The sequence below is a fragment of the Oreochromis niloticus genome, linkage group LG14, assembly GCF_001858045.2.
Source record: "Oreochromis niloticus isolate F11D_XX linkage group LG14, O_niloticus_UMD_NMBU, whole genome shotgun sequence".
Lineage (NCBI taxonomy): Eukaryota > Metazoa > Chordata > Actinopteri > Cichliformes > Cichlidae > Oreochromis > Oreochromis niloticus.
The window spans coordinates 23,877,964-23,902,119 of record NC_031979.2 but is presented as its reverse complement, the minus strand read 5'-3'; the positions used below and the strand labels follow the sequence as shown (position 1 = coordinate 23,902,119).

General features: G+C 40.7%; 1 protein-coding gene across 1 annotated transcript in view; it reads right to left on the bottom strand.

Moving 5' to 3' along the window:
• ppm1lb (protein phosphatase, Mg2+/Mn2+ dependent, 1Lb) overlaps positions 1 to 24,156 on the bottom strand; it is a 50,325-nt gene that overhangs the window by 6,126 nt on the left and 20,043 nt on the right. Inside the window, exon 2 of the mRNA XM_003454800.5 lies at positions 5,752 to 5,968. Coding sequence (XP_003454848.1) covers positions 5,752 to 5,968 — 217 coding nt within the window. The remainder of the gene's footprint in view (positions 1 to 5,751; positions 5,969 to 24,156) is intronic.

Sequence of the window (24,156 nt, the reverse complement as noted above, 5' to 3'; positions counted from 1 at the left end):
GCTTTATAAAGTCAGAGCAACACTCTGGATTTGCATATCACGCCTCTCAGACCGTCTCAGCTTTTTATTTTCATTCCATTCATTTTTTTTTCACCCCTAAATAACTACAGCAGCTTTCTCTGGGTCAGTCCCAGCCTTTCTGGAGCCCTGTGTAAGATTTAGCTTTGGCTTGAATGTGCAAAGCCGAACCAACCTATCATTTCTCCACTCTCTCTTGTTCTTGGCAAAATAAGAGAGTACCAGAAGATTTGATTTAACTGGGCTATGACCATATCTATTCTAGTTAGTCTAGTTCAGGAAGTTTGGTTCTCAAAGTCAAACCTTAATCTGCTTTAACGTTCCTCCCCTAGAGCTGGAATGCATGCATAATATAAACAGCAGAAACAGAGGTATTCAATTCACTTCAATGTTATTTGCATAGTTCCAAATCAAAACAGCATTCGCCTCAAGGCGCTTTATTTTGTAAGGTAAGAACCTTGCAAAAGTACAGTGAAAATCCCCATGATTGAGCAAGCACTTTGGCGACAGTGGGAAGGAAAAACACCCTCTTAACAGGAAGAAGTTGGGGGTAAAGGGAGGAAAATGCTTTTTTATGGCTCTCCTTTCTTGGTCAACACCCAGTGGCCACCTTGCCCTCCACGCAATTTATCTGCCGAAACTTCAGTTTCGCCTCCAGCAGAAATGAGTAGAAGCCAGCAAAGCTTTCTTCTCTCTAATTCTGCACTCTCACATTAATTGATCTTTATACAACTTGTGTATTAGACCTCGAGACCTGAATGTTGGCAGAGTTAACCTTTAATATAATTAATCTTCCAGTTTCTTTTCCCTTCCCACAAACAAGAGGGTGCAGAAAAAATAAAAAGCTTAACGCCCCGAGGCCTTACAGACCTTAACAACTCTTTTAGAAACAACATCAATCTTGCAAAGACTTAAAACTTGAATTCTAAGGTGAGAGCGAATTCGTCTCACACACACACACACACACACACACACACACACACAAAAAAAAAAACAACCTTACAATCTTTTTTCAATCTATCCAAAGGTGGTACAGTCCTGCAGTGGGCAGCAGCCACTTTAAAAAGTCTCCATGGTGAGTTCAGGAAAACGGAGGTGTGACTGTGACGTATATCTGACGTCGGAGCCCGTAAAACATGTTTGATAGTTTTCTTCAGTGTAAAGCTGATGTTACAGCTTTTCCTACCATTCAGTCTGTTTTTAAATACTTACAAACTGATCAGTCATAATCTATTCCTCCTTTTGACCATAACAGAAAGAGGAATGCTTGAGGTCTGCTCCTAAATTATATCACGTATTACTGGAGGATTCCTCTGAATCTGCTGTAAAGAGACTGGAAGGATGAAGAGAGGGCTTATATGATGGCATGCTCTGAGGCTCATTGCAAAAAGTTGACACATTCCTAACATTATTGCAATATAACTGATTGATGCTGACCTTTTAAAATGAAGGGATGGTATTCCACCTTAGCTTCAACACTGCCAGTTGAAAAAAGTCACTAATTTTATCAGGCCTTTCAGAGCCCTTAGGGCTCTCTCTTAAGTTATCTAGAGAGAATTGATCTGACTTTGATGTTGGTGACATCTGATTATCTAATACCCTATAAATAATCAATTCACATGATGATGACATGATTTTTGTTTGTTTTTATACAGCTATATAATGTTGTGACTGGGCAATTATTCAATAAAAGATATTGTTGGCCAAAAAAAGCTGATGTTTCCTATTCTCACTTTATTTACCTAATCCCAAAAATAAATTTCTCCATTCTTTAAACACCACAGAGTGACGTGCAGCCACCAAATATCCATCAGTTTCAGGTCACAGGGTAGACATTGATGACATGCACGAAAGCGCTTTCACAGTGATTAGTTGGGATCATAACACCCTGCTGGCCTTCATAGTTACTGGCACCAAAATTCAAACCGTTTCTTCTTCTGCCTCATAAACAAAGTGGCTGCAGAGTTTGAAAGAAACTGCTGCAAGCTGACTTTGTTTGAACAAACATTTAGTTAAAGTGCTTTTTAAAGTAACAACAGCCATCAGTCATACTTAGTCAGCTGTAACTGTTTCTGTTTAAGTAGCAGCACAGACACAGTCAGGAGGCTGAGTTTTGTCTGATTATGATCAAAAATAAGTTATAAGAGCCGACGTTCTCAGACAACTTCAACAACCACTCTAGCTGTAGTATTAGGTGGTAGCAGACCAAGTTCATGGTCAGTTTTTGATCATGACGCCGTAGCTCAAATGATCTTTTCAAATCATTCCACTTAGACCAACTGAGCAAATTTGAGCAAATTACTGCATTTAAACCTGGGTGGTCTCTATCGATGATGATGTGTAGTTAGATTTCTGGGGAGGTGCACGTCAGGTTACGGCCTAGGTTTGACACAGCGGTATAACCTTAAATATGACACACTTATTTGACTTTTTGTTATGGCAAATAAATACATTTAATTAAAAAACTTTCAGAATGATGCCATGAAAAAGCAACCCCTCACTAGAAAAAAAGGACTGGATCCGCCAAAGTTTACACAGCCTCGTTCCACATGCACTGAAGGAGAAGGGTTTTAAAAAAAACTGCACCAAACACATTTGGTTTAAACAAATATTTGTCTGAAGGGGAATATGTGGCACACAGAACATACTAAAATTAAATGATTAATGGCAATAAAGAAACACAAAAACATAAGCATGAGTGCAAAAACACAACGAGTAGTGCCTCACTAAGTGGAGCTTCATTCTTGAGAGATTTGAAGATGAAAATCAATGAAGACCGGTGACCTCCGGGAACCCTTACAGTGTCTCTTAGAGGTCAGAACTGGAGAGGATGTGAACAAAATGATGCCGTGTAGGATGAGGTTTGTACATGAATGTTTAATTTCCGCTGTGCAAAAAAGTTCTTTTGTTACAGACTATGGTGGACATAATATTTCTGCACATATTTAAATCTTACATTCCCAACCTAAATAGTTTTTTAATAAAATAGACAGATGCCTTTATTTTTTTTAAGATGACATGGCTAACCGGTCAGCGTGGCCTCTGCTGACTGCAGATTATTGGACGAAAGCAAAACAGTCAATTTTTGTGTTGTTGCGTGCAGACATGTCACCCAGCCACATAAAGATTGGTACAAGCAGAATACCATACAGCATTAAGGAGACTGTTTCCATAATAGACTCTAAGCTCCTGGGCACTGCATCAAAGTCCCATCTTCCTTATCTTTCTTTGAGGCGCTTATGTTCGCTGATAAACAACACAGGGATGAATGAACAGGGGGATAAATCTGATACGCTGTTGTCCTGGGGACGGGGAGCTGAATTGAGAGTGTGTATCTCTATTCTGCCTCACTCCCTCCCCTGCTAGCTCAATTTAGGCCCCCCGATTACTACAGAAAGCAGGGAGCTGCGCGCCCTAAACGATGCGATTGTGGAATCAGATACAAGGACAAGAATGCACAATTACCTGATCAGCAGATTCCCCCGAGACGCCTGCAAGAAAGCCACAACAAATGCCGCAGCAAATTCAATCCCTGAACTAGACAACACAGGAGCCCATTTATTGTAATGGAGATTGCAAGTTTATCTAGAAGCATCATGTCAGTCTGTCTCGCTGTGCTGTCCAAAAAGAAGGATGGGGCATAAGAAAAAGATACGAGCAGATGGAGGTGTGGAAAGTATCTTTGAAACTCAACGCAACAGGTCTGCTTAAGAACAGAAGAAGGCAGCGGGATCAGGAGAGGAGATTTACTTTTGGCCCCTTTTGGGAGTGACAGATCAGAAAGCCGATGATTAGCTCCAGATGGAGAGGCAGCAAAGGAGGTGGAGGATAAAGCGTTGAAGAGCAGGTGACTTCAGCTGCAAAACTAAACCTTCTCTGAGAAGGAAGGATCAGCTGTCTTCAGACTGAAAGCTCCAACTCTGTTTTTATTTGACCTCGTTAACATCCTTTGTCACATATCAAGCATTCACATAAGGATGTGAGGCCTTCTCAGGGGCTCTTTTATACCCGTGACCGCCTCGCCACCTTAGATGTGATTCACATGTCAGCTTTCTCTTTACCCTCATGTCATCGGTTGAATGAGAGAATTCCCATGTGCTATAACTAATTTTTCACAGATTTGACCTTCATTCCTGCTCGTTACAGAGAGAGTAAACTCATCCATGCAGGCGCTGTATGCCATAAAATAAAGGATTATATTTCATATTCCACAGCATGTCTAGGGCTTACAGCTAACATGCATGTTACACAGGTGTGAGTGCCAGAGGTGTTGAAACGACTCAGGAAAAATTCACCTGTTTACATCACAGAAGGTTGGCGAGTATGGAGTGTGTGTACTAGCTACGCACACATTAATTGCTTTGTCTGCTCGGCCTTGATTACCGTTTAAATTGATTTTGCTTTAATTGCGGAAACAAAAGCAGGTAATTCAGCTGCATCTGGAAGGCAGATCTGTCTGAATCAGCACTGCAGCAGGCGGCGGTGAAACTGTATGAAGTCACCGCATCGCTAAAATAACTCAAGACCTGGGAACTCGGCAACATGATGATCATCATCCCCAAAAATGTACACAAACCCCCCCCCAAAAAAATCCACTTCAAACGAGCACGTCTCAAGTGTCAGCTCACCTCACAGGTCAATTACAAGTGAGAGGCTCGGCCCTTGAACTGTGATGCATGTTTACAATTATTAATTAAGGCCACATGTTTTTTTTTCTTCTTGCCCCATTTGAGTTCTTTACAGCTGCTTTCAGTAACTTTGCAATTAACTGCACTTGAAGAAAATCACAAAAACTTTGCAGTTACAACTCTGAAGACAGATTCTGTAAATAAAGACCTACTCGAGACTCGTTCCTCTTGCATTTACTCTCTCATCTTCAGTTTAACCGGAGCGCTGGAAGGAAAAGTGACCTTCCCACAGAAATGCTGAATTGTTGAGGTTGCAGAAAGTCACTGCAGTGAGACCAGGAAATAATCTTACGATCCATATTTAAACTCTCTTGACTTTGTGTTCAATAATCCAATAAAGGCAGCACAGAAGGAAGACTTGCTATGAAACTCGCACAAAATCACTTATGTTCATGAATATGTCCACATCGTTCTCCTCCTTCTCCTCCTCTTCCCTGAGGTTGTTTAGTTGCACTCAGATTGGACTTTGCCATCTTTCTGTTTTGTATTTATTGTTCTCGTTTTATTCTGCCTGTGGTTCTGGGCTTCCATTTCCCTATACTGTATAGCTTTAACCAATAAAAAAACAAAAAACAAAACACACTTCCAACACATGAATCCACTCCTCTGAGGCTTTTCCTACCTCTTTCTATCCATCACTCTCTCTCTTGCATTACCACTCTCTCCTTGCATGCCTCCTGAGATAATTACTACAAGCCTTGTGAAGATCAACTTGTATTTAAACAGCTGAATAAGCAAGGCCTTGGGGTGCTGACAGTCACTATTCAACAACCGTCAAATGAAATAGTGGAGAAGAAAATAGTTTGTGTGCAGCATTACAGGGGACACTGCAGCAAAACACCTTTTGCTTCCATCTTGTGTTATCTGTATGCTCTTTAGTTTTGTGGTTGCACGGGTAGGCTGAAATACTGTATGCGTGTATTTTGATAGTTGCTAGCTACCGAACAAATGTAGCATCTAAACAACAACAAAGAAAAAGGGCAGAAAGTTGGCATATTTGCAGAACGGATCATGTGTGAAGTTACGTGAACGGGCAAATACGCACCTGCTTCGTTGTAAGCGGCAGAGAGCTTTTCCAGCATTTCTCTGTCCAGCGTCAGTATCTGCTGCTCCAGGATGGAGGGGTAGGAGAGGCTTATCCTCTCCCTTTTTTCATCTTTCTCCTTTTCTTTTTCCCTGTCTCGCTCTTTCTCCCGTTCATAGGTCAGTAGCTGCTGGCGCAGAGCCTCTGGCAGGTGGGTCTTAGCAAACTCAGCAGCAGCCTGATAATGGAGAGCAGAGGGAGACACAAGTAGAATTAGATGACTGCAGATAAAAAAAATTAGGTGCTAGAAGAGAATAAATTCTGACATGTTGATGAGGGTGCTTTTCTTTTAATTGGTCATGTTTAAGCAGAAGGATAAGATGCGTAGGTCTCCATTTTCAAATGCATGGAACACTTAAGGGTTATAATGAGCAGAGGTGATTTATCATTTTTCAGCACTAAAGGCAGCTTCTCAGTTCTGAGGATATTTTATATACACTTAAGGTTTAGGAAAATCAAACAAGCAACCATCCACACAATAAATCCTGCCCAAAATGGTGACTTCAATTTATTTACATATAAATTTTCCATGTAATTTTGTTACATGCGTTACAATGTAATCGTTGTAACAAGTCAAATTTACTTGATTGGTATACATTCAGTTTATATCAAGCACATTTTCCTCACTTATTAATTATTTGAATAAATAAATCTTTGACTTTATATGTTTTAGTTGCACTTTGCACAAAATTATGGCTTCATGTTTATTGAGGGTAGAGAATCCTTTTTTTCTGATTGTCATAACTTCTTCTGTGTATTCAGTTCAGGGTTGGCCAATAAATCTAACATATGCATTTGTTTGCAAGAACTCAGAAACCAGGAACAAGAAGCAGAGTTATTCAGAGTTAGGGGATCAGACAAGGTGGAGAAACGCTAGCATACCTCAGTGGAAAATATCCAAAAACTGCCAACTGGCACATCTAACACTCACAGATTAGCATCTTTTATCTCATTTGTTAAATCCTTACAAAACCCAGGATGTAAAAACAAGACGTTGAGGCCGTGTGGGGTGATACATGCTGGAACTATTTTTTGCCAGCAGCTCCCCAGAGTTTTGTCATCATGTTAAGATTTAAAGCTGCCTTACCAGCAATAAAGTAAATAAGCTTATTTCCCAACATGTCCCAAAAACTTTTCCTATTTTGGAGACAGAATTGCAAGTGCAGTAAGTACAGATACGTACACGGTGACTTTGGCAGGCTGGAGTAGCAGTAACCCGCTTGTTCTTTCGGTTTTGCTGAAGCAGATAAATCACAGATAAACAGAGATAAAGAAAAAAAAAAGTGCACCGCCAATCAAGTGTACACAGGCTAATGCTGCGGGATTGAGCTGAGCTAGAGAAACTTTATCCTCACCGCTATCTATTTTACTCTAAGGACATCAACAGATTCTGCACAGATTCCCATCGCAGGTCCAGAGCAAATAATGCCTGTCTCCTCAGGCCCGGGCTTCAGAGAAAGCAGGCCAAGCCAAGGTCATGAGGTACAAATGTCAGATAATATACTGCTGACTTGCTTCTGGTCTGCATGATCCCAGATTCATAAAGCTCATATTTCATATGTGGTTTCCACTCGCAACACTTGCGGTGATTGAAGAGCAGTCAATTAAGAAAACAGAACGAAGGAAAAGGATTGCAATTTCCTGGCATTGGATATAATGATTAGAGGTCGTATGACAGAGAAGCTCAGATGAACCTGATGTCTCGAGTGCTCATACACTGTCCCCATTTAGCTCTCTCTTCTATCCATACCTCCCTCTCTTTCACTCTCCATCTATATCTCATTCTGCTCTGGGAAATTGCTTTCAAGGACTTAGATAACACTGCCTCCTCTGCTTTTTCTCCACACATGAAAACAATTCTTCCACTCCTCTCTTGTTATATCTTGTCAGCATAGTTGAAGCTTTGCTCTGCAAGCTCTGTCAATCCACCCCTATCTTCTCCAATGAAACCAAAACACTGTTATTCATGTGTGGCTGTGCATGAATCTGTCTTTCATTTTCCATTTCCCACAGTCACTTCACTCTACTCCCAAAGTGAGGTTCATTCCAAAATCACCATGAATCTTTTCTGAGAACAATCCCTGATGACATACTCTCATCCCATGGCTAGCATGAAGGGGGTAGGAGTCACAAACCGAGTTCAAAGGTCAAACATAGAACAGGAAGTCTTTTGTCTGCTTGGGTTACGCTAAGTCAATTAGTGTGCAGTTTAATTGTTTGTCTGCCAGTCCTTAACAAAGCACTGGGGCCACAAACCGTTTCTCCAGCTACATTCCTTTTAACTATTTAACTGCATGTGCACATGTACCACTCAGTGCGTGCAGGGAAGCCAAGACTTGATTATCTGATCCACACTGGCACATCTGATGCCAGCTTAGTGGATAAAGGGAGAAAAGGTTGGATGGGTGTAGAGCAGGGTGAGGACAGAGACTACTGGAACAGAATAAAAAAGACAAGAATCAAGAATAACAAAACACAAGGGAACAAAATTAAGAATGAGATTAGCAAACGGCATAAGAGCACAGAAGGAATGCAGGGAGGGCTAAAAAAAAAATAAGAGGGTGGAGCCAGAATAAATGAAGTAAACAGAGCTGGCTATCTGAGGTTGTTTTCATAGCTGGGAGAGACAGAGAGGGAGAAAGAGGGAGAGAGGGCAAGAACTAAAATTATGAGAAAGTTAGAAACTAAAAGTGGGAGGAGGTGATGAAGATGATGAGTTTGTAAACAAGTGAATGAACAAGTGGTATAAAGGCCTGTTTCAGAGAGAAAACACTCACGATCAGTAACATTACAGTTTTTAATTGTGCATTATTTAAAACTACGTGACCCATGTCGCTGAACTGCTAAATCTTTTGGCATGTGTGCACTGCGATGTGTTTCCTTGTGTATTTTCCTTGATCCTACAGCTAAATGAACTGATTAATGTGCATTTTTGCTGAAAATGGCTCTGAACAGAGTGGAAACCTCAGCCAAGGCAGCTCACTCTCTGGGCAGCATTTACTTTTTAGGGAAAAGTATTGTACTATATATACATGTTGTTTTATTTGTTCTATTTAAACACACTTTAAGGAGTTTGAGATGCAAAGTATATTTGTTGCAATCCCCTTTTACTTTTCTTAAAGCAAGAATTAATTAAAGATGGATCAGATGATGATAAGAGATGACCAGAAATCTCAACTGAATTGCTTCCTCTGAGAACTGTATAGCATTAATTTAATTCATCACTAATGCAGAAATACTAACTAGTGTTTCTTTTGCAGGGTTATTTTGTGCATGGTGGATACCTTGACGACCCCCTCCGAGATCTTTAGGAAATCACCAGATTTGTTTTTAATTTAATCTAAATTTTTAAACATTTTCTTTTTTAATTTGGAGCATCATTGATTCAAATATCATAGCGGTACAGTCCATAATTTTTTGGAGACCTCGGAGGATTTCCTACCTCTTCGAGAAAGGTCTCCCTGCTTTACCACTTTTATTAATCTAGTGGCAGAACAGACTACAAAGTGTAATAATTTGACAATTTCTAACTCAATCAAAGTTGATAAAAATGCTTTCGCCTGATAATAAACTTCAGTATTTGATAAATAAAACAGTCTTTGAATAAACTTACTGATTTGTCAACAAATGTGTCCAGATAGAATTTTTGCACTGCTAAAAATGATCATTATAACTGCGAGTCCCGACATCAGTCATGGTGGTGCAGAGCATCACACACGGCTCTTCTTCTGCTTTGTGCATCAAGAGAGCACAAAACTATACGTCTATACACAAAAACACCTTCATGTGTCAGCAGGGCCACCTACACACTGCGCATCATCCACCCTGTTACCCAAACACTCCCTCCTGACTGCAACTGTGAGCCTCTCCGATACACAGTCCACCAGAAATAGTCAGACCTTCCATCCATTATATCACGAGGCCGCCCAAAAATGAGGGAAGTCATCAGAGTTTTCCTGTAGAATCACCCCGAGGGAGTCTCATAACCGAGGAAGAGAAATCTCTTTCTCTGACAGATCAAGCAGGCAGATGGAGAGAAGAAGAAGAAGAAGAAAGGGAATGGAGGGGGAGAGGCTGAGGAGCGGTGTGAGAACCATTCATTAGCATCACTCAAGCACATCATTAAAGAGAGGGGAGAGAAAGAGAGCAAGGAAGAGGGGGAGCATGGGAGACTCCAGTTTTAAGACGGAAGCTGTGATAAGTGACAGAAAACCATCAAAGTGGTATAATACAGCGAAAGCAGCAGGAACTAAAAAGTCTGGAAAAAAGGATCCAGAATATTTTCCTTTGTTGTTTTTATTTCCAATTTGAATCTTTTTAAATTACAGTCATAAAAGATGTCATAGAGGAGATAATGACAGTGATCAAAGGTCCAATCTGACTATAGTAAGCAATGACTATAAAATCTAGTTCTATGGACACTGGAAAGGATATAACTTATGTTTAGCGTAAATCAATGAATAATTCAAAGGGTTTAATTAAAGGGAGAAAGGAGGGCTTGCTGCTGAGTGGGACCGTGTGTGTACACTGCAGAGGTGTAGCATGTTTCTCCTCAGAATGACATTGCGGAACTCAGTCGGTCCACAGGGTCTAGAAGAGCATGAGCATGAAGGTCTAATTTCATGATTTCACACCAGAGCTTTGTATGTGCTGAAGGTTTGCCAAGTATACTGTAGGGTGTGAGTGTGTGTGTGTGAGAGTTAGTTTGGTATGGCATTGTCTCTGTAACAAAAAAAGAAGCTCTTTTGTAATTGCACAGAGTCATCATTTGAAAAGTTGAAACAGGAAAACAATTTCACTGCAAGATCCATTTAGCAGCCTTTTGGAGCTCAGTCAAGACGAAGTTCCTAAGTGCTCTGATAAACCCCCGTGTGACACAAGCAGAAGCTGTTAAATGGACTTTGTGGTTTGCTATTTATAAGCCTGTTTTTCTGCACGTTAATGCACTAACATTAAGCCTTTATGCTCAGCCATGAGCTTAGATGTGTTTGGCAAAGACAAAAATGAAATAAAACTAAATCATACACTTGCTTCTACATAGGCTATTTATTAAAGATGTACACAGTCATCGTGACATTACCCACTGGCTCGTAAAGTCTGGTTTCGAAGCTTCGAGCTCAGCCTTTAGGCATCTGGGCATCTTGGTGTTTCAACACCAGATGTCTTCAAAAAGAGGTGGATTAGGCTGAGATACCAAAGAAGAATCTTATGGAGGTCATGGTACGCTCATTCTAAAAGAAAACCCCAGTTTATTCTCATTTTTGGCTCTTCTGGAGGTGAGCATGACACTAGTGAATGAAATCATAAACTCGTGAGGAAAGAGTTAAGGGAGTCAAGAGCTGCTTTTTCAAAGATTTCTATACAATCAGACTTCTTTTTGCAACCACACGAGTCACCCTGTGGTTCCACATTGACTTCAATTTTTAGACCCTGAAGCTACCGTCATCTTTTCTATACAGCAGGCATGTCAAAATCATTTTACACTGTGGGGCACATGCAGCCCACTTTGATCTTGAGTGGGCCAGCCAAGTGAAACTCCCCTTTCCACTCCATCAGTGTAAAGAAGTTTAACTACACTTAATCCCTGAGACATCTTTGTATTAGAAAAAGAAGTGCAATTTCAACAGCTCTCAGTTTTTCCGCCAAACAGTGAAATGCTGCTCTGGTAAATGAAAGAAATGTGTCGCCATGACTCTTTGGGCTTAAATTGTAAGACTTAAATGTGTAATATTTCAACAAAAATACCCAGGCTGCCCTTTAATTAATAAAAAGCAAGATTTTGTTAATTCTTAGAATATGTCCTTTTGTTTGGTTTTTGGGGGGGGTTCTTTATTTTTTTAAAACTGTTTTTAACAGGTTTTAACGGGTTTTTAAACCTGCAAAAATCCCCCCATGAATTTTTATAGTAGATAGTGAGAAAAGGAAGGTTTCTGTTTCTCTCATTTAATTGTTTATCTTTTACTTTGGTGTAATATCAAAGGCCATGTGGGAGGTCTTTATTAGCAGGAAAAGGTGTGAAACTTAAGAAAATGCAGTTAACAGTACAAAATTTATTGCTTCCCTCAGATTTCCCAAAGCTGTCCTGTGGTCCAGATTGGACTCTTTGCTAGGCCGATTTTGGCCCCTGGGCTTTATGTTTGACACCCGTGATATACAGTCAATGTTTCTACTGCTCAGTAGCTTTCTAACTTTAATCACATCACATTTTTTCTTCTATCAGAACATCTATTGATTCATCTCACTTATCTACACTGGATCCATTTGACTTGTTTTACCATAACAGCCATCTGCTAAATCCCATGAGATGTGATTGTTGAAATAATCATTATCCTGTAACAGCTTTTTCTACCGCAGCTGCGATATTAATCTAGAAAGAAAGGAGTCGTAAGTAAGGAGGGAATCTATTGAAAAGCTATCGTAAACCTGAGTATTACAACTCAATAACTTGCTTCCTGTGCGGTGTGAGCCTGGGGCCAGACTGGAAGTGTTTGTGTGGCCTTGAAAACACACCCTTGTGCCCAACACACAGATTTTTGCCCACACCAAAAAAACCGAAACCATTCCACTCTTCCAGCCATTAAATCTCACCCAAAACCACAACAAACATCCTGAGCACAGATGGGCTCAGGGAGGGTGAGGGTGGAGCGATGGCACTGTGAGCCACAAATCCCCTTTAGGGACCAACAAAGCTCATACACTTCTGCACATCGTGACAACTTGAGCTAAAGAAATATTTAAAAATAAACCACTCAGAGCAACATTCATATTCAAATACCAGCCATGTCGCAGAGGGTATATATAAGGGCCAACAGAGAGCCGACAGCGTAAAGAGGACAGAAATCTGCAGTGAATGAGGATTTCAGAGGGAAAAGGCAGCGCTATAAAAGTGGATGAGGACTGGAAAGTTGAATAGAAGTCCATTAAAAGTGGCAGGAAATGCTTCACTGCCTTCAGCATTCACAGAGAGAAAAACACATCGCCATGAAATACTGCCTCTTGGCTAAACACAGTTAGCCTCATCTCTTTTCTATTTCTGACTGTGACTGAATAAGAGGGGCAACATTAGTAAGATAGGAACATCTGGTAACCGCAGTCACAGCTGCCAAAGTCTCGGATTGGCTGGACATCTGTCCCACCTCGCCAGTCATCTGACTGCACGTCCCCTCAAATGTTTGGCAGCACACAAATACCTGCGCCCGAGGACAACAGACCGCGGGTTGTTGGCCCATTCTGTCTCCAATAAAGATTTTACTGCAAAGGTGACCGTCCTGCGAATCCACATCTACCACCCTAAACACACACAGGCACACAGTTGCACACTTATACCCAGCCATCACACTGCAGAGGGAGATCTTGCTCATAAAGTAAAGTGAAATCTCATGGAGGTGATTCGCATTCAGCGAGTAAACAGACTCGGAGTCATCAGTCTGCCTCTCCGGTCTCCGCTCGCAACGCACACATCTCAGAGTAAGATCTCAATGTGTGTCCTTCCTGTGACAGCCAAGTCCATTAGAGGAGATGAAGACACATATAAAACCTAAAGAGTCTATTAGAAGCAAGCAGCCTAGTTGATCCATCACTTCATATAGCCTCACCTGGTAATAAGACAACCGTGTCAGTGTCTATGATCTTGGTACAGACTCAACAGTGGTCTCATGTTTGGTTTATATAAAAGAAGGCTTGGCAAGCATTTTCAAAAATCTGTATATGCAAAACAGGATTCACAAAACTGCTGAAGTATGCTTGGATTTCAACTGCTTGTGTTACAGCCTGACTGATACTGGATATGTGCTGATGATACTGATTGATATTTGAGAGTTAAAGAGGACCTATTATGTCCACTTAACCGCCATGTTTTTATTCTCTCATTCAGAGTGGCTTTGAATTATTTAGCGTTCAGAATCATCCTTATTTCTCTTATGCTGGGCAGTCCCTCAGTTTATACTCTGAAACAACCTGATTAAACTCCTCTGCCTGTAGGACAGTCTTCCGATTGGCTCCCTCTTGCAAACAGAGCATTTTAAAAGAAGTCAGAGTTATGCAATGGAGATGACTATACTGAAGATACACTATTTTGCCATCCCACTCTTAATTAATAGGTTTTAACATGATGTCAGCCCACTTTTTGCAGCTGTAACAGTTTCAGCACTGGGAAGTCTTTCCTCAAGGTTTAAGAGTCTGTTTATGGGAATTTTTGACCATTCTTTGTGAGTTCATACATGATGTTGGACGAGAAGGCCTGGCTCACAGTGTCTGCTCTAATTCATCCCAAAGGTGTTCTGGGGGTTGAGGTCAGGACTCATGCAAGTCAAGCCAGTCAAGTTCTTCACACCAAACTCAATCATCCACGTCAATATGGACCTTGCTTTGTGCGCTGGTGTGCAGTCATGTTGGAACAGGAAGGGGGCCACACCCAAACTGTGTCACAAAGTTGGGAGCGTGAAATAGCCCAAAATAGCTGAAGCATTAAGAGTACCTTTCACTGGAACCAAGTGTCCGGGCCCAACTCCTGAAAAACAACCCCACACCATAATCCCTTATCTACCAAACGCTACACTTGTCACAACAAGTGTCAGACATGTACCAGTCTCCTGGCAGCTGCCAAACCCAGACTCCTCCATCAGATTACCAGACAGACAAGCTTGATTTGTGATCTTCAGAGTACAGTGGTGCTGTGCTTTACGCACACTGCATCCGACGCATTGCATTGTGCTTGATGATGTAAGGCTTGGATGCAGCTGCTTGGCCTTGGAAACCCATGAAGCTCTCTAAGCACTGTTCTTGATCTAATTTGAAGGCCACATGAAGTTTGGATGTCTGTAGTGATTGACTCTGCAGAAGGTTGCCGTCCTCTGCGCATCATGCACCTCAGTATCCACAGACCGCGCTCTGAGATTCATACCACTTCATAGCTGAGTTGTTGTCATTGATTTAGGTCTTCATCAGTGGATATTTGGTTGGTTTGTTTGGGTAGTGGACATCGAAGCACTATGTAAACACAGAATCACTACAAGGATGCACGATGGCTGGCAGTGTTACGCTGACAAGTTAAATTGCTGGCAGCGTGTTTTCAGTTAATCTCTACCACTTTCTCATTCTTGCTGACTACGCAATAAAACGACTTTTGGCTTGTTTGGCTTGGTTTGGTAAATTCTACGAATGGTAAACAAAAGGTATTTTGACGGACTGGTAACATGAATAAAAGCAAGTAAATCAAACAATCAGCTGACGAGGGTTGGTCCTTGGGTGGTCTGAAGCCTGCTGAGAACCTTTTGTTGTGTGTCAAGTTCTACATCTCTTGTCTCATTGTCTGCCAGCTCTCCTCTCCCCATACACTACTCCACTGCTGTGGCTTAAAAAAAAAAAATCAATGACTTCACCAGAAAGCAAAAACATGACATTTCACAAGAAAATTACCCCCTTGCTGTGACATGACCACTTAAGAGACCCACAAACTCTTCTCAAAGGTGTCACTGTTCTGCAGGTCCTGTTATGTCGATCAACAAACATCGCATGCTTTGCTTTTAGGCAGGAGGACCATTCAAGAACAATACTTTCTCTAAATGACATCTTTGGCTTCTCTCAGCTCAAATGATATGTTACTCATCAACAGAGAGAAAGTCAGCCAATAATATCTGGCACATTGGGTCTGCTTTTAAGTGCGAGTAACATTGTTTTCCTCCCACATTCAACAGCAAGAAAAGTGCAGCTACTTAAATAGCAAATGACAGGAGATCACTGGGAATATTAAGCCAATGGTGCAGAGGCGCTGATGCCCACATCTCCAGCATGGCTGTAAATAACATTTTAGACTTTCATCTTGCTGCTCTCTTTGACATACGTACAACACACGTTACACACTGCACGAACACACAAACAGCTGCCATAGTGTGAAAGTGGCACTCATGAAAAGTAACACTGCAGCCCTGTAATTTCTTGAGTTATTATCAACACGAATCTGAGTGCTAAGCAGCAGCGTGAAAGCATAGCCCGTTAGCTTATGTGCACCACTCTGCAGGTGCCAATATTCATGCCTGCATGTCAATGACAGATAGAAACAGCTACAGCCTTTGGCCTAGGGTCTCCAGATGCCACATACTTGTCTTTCAAAACAGAGAGAGGTGGCAATTAAAATGATTCCAACTGGCATAAAATCAGCATGGGCCCTAAACACAACGGTGAGGGTGTGAGAGTGACGCAGTTAAAAAAAGAAAAGAAAAATAAAATAAAGAGATGAGAGAAAGAGAGCAGAGGTGAAAATCCATTTTAGACGAGCGTTCAGGTGAGGAAAAATGAGCCGAGTGAGAGAAAGAGAAAGAATAAGTGTGGAGAATCACTTACAGTTCAAATGTGTTGCCACATTTCTTGCAGGTGTGGGACTGATTAAACGAAACCACACACATAACACTTTCAAGCCTAATTGATAGGCTTTTTCTCACACAGCTGGCTTTGCACAGAATAAAATGTTCCTTTTCTTAACTTTCAACAGAAGCAAATAACCCAAAGAAGCCGTGACTGACCACAAATAGCAGCGAAGTTGGGTTTTAGAAGTGCAGAAAACAGGCATTCTAGGTTGGGAGTCCATTTTCTAAAATGAAAGGAAGATGTTTTCAGCAAAGCAACCCTTTAGTCATGATTATAGGTATATGTGTTAGAATAGGTATTACTGTAAGAAAGTGGTACTTTTGTGTTGCGCCTGCACCACTGACAGCACTTTGAATACCTTCTCATCCTCCACCTTCAGTAAGTCTATTATTACCAAGAGCCAGCAACAACCACACGCAATCCCACGCTTTTACTACCGCTGCAAGAAAACAAATGATGATTCTGAATAAATATCACACAGTCCTACGACACGACTGAGCAGGGAAGACTTCCCACAGGCCTCTTCTTCCAAGTCTCTGTAGGAAAGTACACTCTGATCACATTAGCTATAAAGAGTGAACGCGGGGTGGGATGGGGGGGAGCTGTAGAAATAAATGAGAGCTGTGTCACCAAGCTGCAGAGTCAACATGTCCACTGCGCGGGTGAATTCCTTTCTTTTAGGCAAGCAAAATGCCTTATTGATTACTTAGTGCAATCTCAGACAATATGCACCATGAATGGCAGTCCTATCTATAATATAATACAGCTGCATTCTGACATAGTGGTGACTGTGTTTTCTGATGGGTAGTGGTCCATTTAGAGCTCATGTACATTAATTATTCAGCTTATTACTTAGTCGACTGTCATTCAGTACATAACATGATAGGATCACGCAAGTGCTGCAGATTTGTCAGCTGTACATGCTTGATGCCAATCTCCCGTTCCACCACATCCCAAAGATGCTCTATTGGATTGAACTTAACCTTGTTTTCCTGTTCTTAGCTGACAGGAGTGGCATGCAATGTGGTCTTCTGCTGCTGTGGTCCATCTGCTAAAAGTTCGATGTGTTGTGCATTCATAGATGCTCTTCTGCATACTGTCATTATAACAAGCAGTTATTTGAGTTAATGCCTTCTTATCTAAGCAACCTGGCCGACTTCTGATTTCTGAAATTAACATTTTCACCTCACATGTTATTTTCTGTTTCAGACCATTCTCTGTTAACTCCAGTTAACTCCTACATGCCTAAATACACTGAGTTGCTGCCAATGTGATTGGCTCATCAGACAACTGTGTTAATGATCAGTTTAGTAGACAACTCAAGTTAAAAGTTAAATAAGGTGAACAAATCATTTTTAAATCTAGACATTTTTAAAGTGGCAAAAATAATCTCAACATCCCTCAACAGTGCAAATAAGCACAGCTTATAGAAGAGAAGCCTGTAAAAGATTTACAGTTTTTTTTTCCCCCAAATATTATTCGAAACGCAGAGGTTTAGGATTAATGAGGACTAACAAAAGAAGCCATTTTGTTTGAGACTCTTTGGGGTTTTTTGTGCACACACAAACAAGTAATTAAAAAATGTCAGAGTAACCCATAATATTATATTCTAGCCATTTGTTACTTCTAATGATGCAAAAACCATAGGTCCAACAGTTTCGTTTCCCGCTTATCATGCAGTAATATGTCAGCAAGCGGACTAAATTATTGCAAATTTGCAGTTTTTCCTTAAACGAACAGATGTAAGCCAAGAACGATGACTGTTTCCGTTCAGGACCCGGGGGATTTGGGTAAGCACTTCTCAGATATCCATCAGCTCACAGATGTCCTTGTGCTGAGGACGAAGGCAGCACTATTAAAAGTTTGTAAGATGTATTTGTATATAATAAAAAAAGGCCCATACAGACTACTCAAGGCTGTAGAAGAGAAAAGAGAAAAGAAGAGAAGAGCTTGGTGTCTTTATAGGCCTGTCTTTTAGCATCTATTAGAATTGCATTTGTCCTTCAGAGCCCCACACCTAGCTTTGTTCTATTTTTATGCAAACACACACCTCTGCGTGACTTCTTTGTGTTGAGTATACAGCTGATTTACTTTCCCTTTGATTTGAGGAAAAGGAGAAAAGAAGCACTGAGTAAAAATCTCAAGCCACTCTTCATTTCTTTTTGTTTTGCTGGGAAAATGGAAAATGACCTCCATGCACAAGGAACATGTGTATATAAAGGCAAAACAGTTCACATTATTAACCAGCTTGAAAGTCAATACTTGGTATGACCCCCTTTATTTTATCTAACAAAACCTGAACTTAGATAGACAAGCTTTCTTGTAATTTCTTTAAGAAACAGTCCTTCTGGGAGGTCATGTCCTTAATTCCAAACCTCTTCTATGGGGAGGCCGATCTATGACTGATGGTGTTCCAGGTATGTTTTTTACCGCATTGGCAGTGTGTTTGGCATAATTGTCGTGTTTAAAAATGACTCAGATCCTTTCCAGACAGTATTCCATGGTGGATCAAAATTTGATGGTAGTTTTCTGCATTCATAATTTCATTAATTTTGACAAGATCTCCAACACCACTGGTGGAATTAAAGTCCCATACCATCCAAAGCCTCCACTGTGCTTTATAGATGTCTGTAGACTAACTGTTGCACCTCTCTCGTGACATCCTCTATATACACTGACAACAATTTTAATGAAAAATTTCAAATTAGAATAGATGACTCTGTAAAACCTTCCTTCAGAATGGCTTCCTGACAGCCACCCTTCCACTGAGACCATTTCGGATGAAGCTTCAGTGAGCAGTGGATGGATCAACTGAAGATCCAGATGCATCTCTCAGGTCATGTGTCAGGTGTTCGGTGGATTTTTCCCCTTATTTCTTAAGGACATGAGTTTCAGATACTATTCATCTGCTTCAAATTGTTTTAGGGAATTTTTTGTGTTTTATTTTTTAGACCTGTCACTTCTTTTCTCCTCCAGTTGTCCAATTTTCTCACTTTAAGGACACATTGCACACCATGCTGGGATTTGCCCAGTTTCTGGCTAATAGCCCTTCTAGAATCACTTTGTTAGTGCAAAAATATTATTTTATGCCTGTCACACATTTTTCCATGGATTCAACTAAAGAAATGTGAATAAATGATGTGTTTTTACAAAAAGTTAGTAACAAAGTGCCTAAAGACACAATTTAAAATAAATTCTTTGATCAATTGTCTCCAATATAGCGAATAAAGACATTCCTCTGAAAATGATCAGCTACAATAGCTGAATCTGAAAAGACCTTCAGAAAGCTTGGAGAACTGCTACTCAAGACTGATTTAAAAATGACAAGAAAGTCTGGCTTTGAGGGGTGATTCAAGACTTTTGCACAATACTGCACTACTCAGTAGCAATGTTCTTCACACGCAGACACCTTGTTTTCCCCGGCATCTCTTTCGTTTGCTTTGTGATTCGTTTCAGTCTTTTTAGTGTTCACAGGATTAAGATGAAAACATTTGCACAGACCTTTTAAAAACAAGTCTCTGCCAATAAACCTTTCTTCAGGGACTGTTGTAGCATCTTCCTTTGGGCTAAGAGGTCCAAGTGTACTGGGTATTAGAGGTGATTATCACCACCTATTATTTCGACCAATAACACTCTGCAAAAGGTTACAAAGTCTAGAGGCCAGGCCAGAGAGAGTTATTCTCTCTCATGGAAACCACTGCGCCTTGTTTGCAGTGCAGAATTTTCTTCCATTGCTCATCTATGTTATAATTCACCACTTCTGCAAAATGTTCACCTAGCACCTGAATGAGAAGCTGCCTTGCAGGTCACCATTGTTTCCTCCTTAGGGCTGCTTCAGCTACCTCGAGCAAAGAGTTGTTCTGTTCTGTTGCTGGCGGCAAGAGGAAACACTGTTGTCTTCACACACTCCCAGGATCTGTGGGACGCAAAACATTTGCTTTTTGTCCAACTTTACAATTAGCCTTGATCCTACGCCCACATACCAGAGCCATGTCAAAACTGTAATGCTGAGGAACAGAAACAGTGAAACTGAGACTGATTTAAAAGCAGTCCCAGTGCTTTTTCAAAAAAAAAGTATCCCATCAGTTAAGGTCACAACTTTCACTTGACCGTCTGGGGATATGAATCTTTTTCAACCATTCCCGTTTTACTTTTCTGGTTTTGGTCATCATCTTGAGGCACTGCCCATCCTCTCTGAAGGATTAGGTCATGGACAGCCCTATAACACAACTTGATGTAATTTTTAATTCATTGCACTCTGGGGACAATAAAGCAGCCCCAGTTAGTTCGATCCACCAGGCTTCATAGCTGTGAACATTGTCATTTTTTCGTAAGAATTTTTCATCCCGTCCAAGTTAAACTTGGCGATTTTTGCTTGCCGAAGGGAAGGGGGTTTAATTTGAACTTGAATCAAGATTAGCTGAACTCAGATGTTGGCTTAGGGTTGTTTTTGGTTACCGTTTACAAATACTGACTGCCTTCATACGAGGCTTTTGGGAACATCAGTAAACTGAAGCCACATAACCTACCACCTCAAGAAAAGTTTAAACACTGCAGTGAAATTTGGACATAGACGCACTGCAGCAGTCTCTCAAACGCTTCTTTGTGCTGTACACATTGTTGTGATCCCAGCATCGGTTTATACTAAATCATCTTTGTTGAGAATAGCATACTTTGCTAGTAACCAAATACTGAACGTCTTCATTTACAGGCACCGGGGTACTGTCTGGGCCATTATCTTTACCACTGGAGTCCAAGCAGCTTATTAATGAAATAATTAGCACACCTAGATTAACACACATTTTTAAGCCTGGATGTTGGATGATTACTCAGTGTGTGTTACAGGCATGACAAAGTGAGTGTTATTAGTCTGATCAGATTGTCGCTGTAAGTAAAAATCAGGCCACAGTGTTTTGTAATCAGTTCTGAAACGGTGGCACTTAAAATTACAAATGACTGAAAATAAAAACGAGATTAATTATTTTTTTTGTTTTACCGTCCTGCTTTCAAGTGTGAAAAGTACGTTTATGCCAATTTCTCTTGGCTGAATGATTAATAAAAACTCGAGTTATACTTCAGGAAGGGAACTAGTTTCATAGCAGATTTTATTTGCTGAGCTCCAGAGAGACACCTGGCAAATAAAATACAAGAAGCTGATTTTTAAGAGCGAGTGGTAAAATAACCTGTAATTTTTGTGATGAAATAAAATATGATTTGATGACTGCAACTGCAGTTTTTTTCTCTCTCCCTCTCTGTTGGTGAATTATGTGCATGACATGAATTTAAAATCAAGTCAGAAGTCCGCGGTCTGAGTTATTGAATTAAACAGGTATGTCATCGCATTACAGCCTTCAGTATAAACGGTTCGTTGCAGTATTTTCCTCACTGTGCTGCAGTGGGATTGGGTCCTGATGTAAATACAGCGTTTGCAGATTTCACACTAATTTTGTACATTTCACTCCCCATCTGTTGGAGTTGCATTAGAAAGGCTTGTTGTTGTTTTAATATAATGTGCTGCTAATGTAGATATAGGCATGTACTATTTTTTCACTCTAACAAAGCAGATATGAATTCCTCATTTAAATCAGCCTAGTCATCTGACTGAAACAAAGCAAGATGCTCTCTAACAGTGGAGTTTTTCCCCATCTTTCCTCTTCCATTTGGAACAAGTGACAGAGGCTAAGATGTGAAGACAGCAGCAAAAAGTTTTAAAAAACAAGAGTGAGTGTTATTCTTCCTCTGTGAATGTGGGGCACAAAAAGCCTAGAGGAGAAGAGCTAAGTAAATGTCAGCTACGCCTTTTTTTCCCCTCTCTCTCTGACACACACACATGCACACGTCTATCACAATCTCACACCCTCCCAATAGCTCATGTACTCCTGGGCTTATAATATACCACTGTGCCCACACACACGCACACACATGCACGGACACACACTCACAGACACACACACTTGGCAAGTGTTCTTATTTGTATTCCTGCTATCTGGAGCCTGTGTTCTCTGGCAGACACTGATATATCAATTGCATAAATATTCATACACTAGTCAGAGTGGCAAGCTTCATCAGCCTCCTCTCTTCATGCAAGTGTGATTGCACGCGAACACACACACACAAACACACACTCGTCGTGAAGCATTCCTAAACAATACCAACCTTGCACATGCACCCATACAGTGAGCGAACGCTGAACTGCTGAAAGCTGCCACAGCGGGGTCTTTCATCACAAGCTAATGAACCACGTCAAGTCTGTCACCTCATGTGCTCACACACACACACACACACACACACATAAGCTCATATCTTATAAGATGTGCGTCTCTTTCTTCCTGTGATGGAAGCCACTTATCAATCATTTCCTGGTTGATTAATTGGTAGAGCAGCTCTACTGGCAAATTAATCACCTCTGTGTGAGAGGCTTTGTTTGATCAGCGTCACTGAGGAGACTGAAACTGGGACATTAGGTGGAACCCAGTATGAGCTAAAGCCTAAATTATTTACAAGACTATAGCTGTAGTCACGTTTCTCCATAAAGACTTATTCGACTTTTAGTTGGATGTTGATGCGACTTCATTAGAATGGGATAAGAACAACACCCGCACCACCCTTATTTTGTGGATAGGATTCATTAAGGTGCTGCTGTTAGACAGACCATTCAAGATCTTTGTCAGTGTGCGTTTGTCATCTCCACTCACTAACTTTCTTCCCTACATCTTCATGGCTCATTGCTCCCAAGCTTCATCTCTTTCTCTCTCCCACACACACACACACACACACACACACACACACACACACACAGATATATTACCACCATCTCGTCTGATCGGAAATATCAATTTGCATTTATCTAAAATTCACAACCAGCACGATGCACATTTATACACGTTACCATGTAACTCACGCTCAGGGAGACCTTGTCCTTGTTCGTTTCAGTCTCACTTTCTCCTGCTTAGATTGAATGGATGATTATGCACATGGCCGCCATAAAGTGAAACCTGAAGTTAAAACACTGAGTTACTCCTCTACTACTCCCCCCCCCTCCCCACCTCAGGTTGATACATGCTCTGCTTTTATCAGAGCACAAAGTGATGGAGTACAAAGCCAGCACCATCACATTACCAGAGGAGCAAACACAATGATTTAGAGATGAAAAAAGCAAATGTGAGATAAAAGAATTTCCTGTGTTAATATACCAAAGTCTTTATTGTTTACAGAAAATCACCATGTTATCAAAGGACAATGCTTTCACCGGGGACCTGAGGGAAACATGATAAAAGGAAGGAAGGAAGAAGCTGTTAGAGCACACACACACACACACACACACACACACACACACACACACAAACCAACTGTTCCTCCATCTCCTCCTTAAATTTATGTTACTTCATCTAGTCAAAGATGAATGCCATCTATAAATCCAACCATGCATCTAATATTTAACTGCGCTTTAACAACCTACAACTACACCATTATACGGGTTCTCACACTGAACTGCAAATGTCAAATGTTTATTGGTCATTTTACAATAAGGTTTAAGTGCAGAACTGAAGCATGAAATCTTATCTGAGTGGAAATTGTTTACATTTCTAATGTTGGGAAATTTTGTAAGAGCACATAATCCACTTACCCCCACAAACTTCTGCTGAAATACTTAAAAAAAATCTGTTTACACCCTGTTAGCCAGCGAGTTCACATCAGAATCAGAATACTTTATTAATCCCGGAGAGAAAACTGTTTTGTTATAGAAAATAAGGCACTCAAAGTGCAATGTTACACTCAAATAAAATATTAAAAAGTTAAAACAATACTATGTTTAAATGAAAATAGTCCAGGCATCATTAAATGCACGGAAGGAGGATTTGGAAAGTGGAATATTAGCAGGAGATTGGAAATAAGTTTTGCTGAGGCTCACACTCAGACTGACAATATGCCCCAGACAAATACACCATGAATCATGTAAGTCAAGTTAAATCGCTATAATAAAATATGCCAGCATATGCA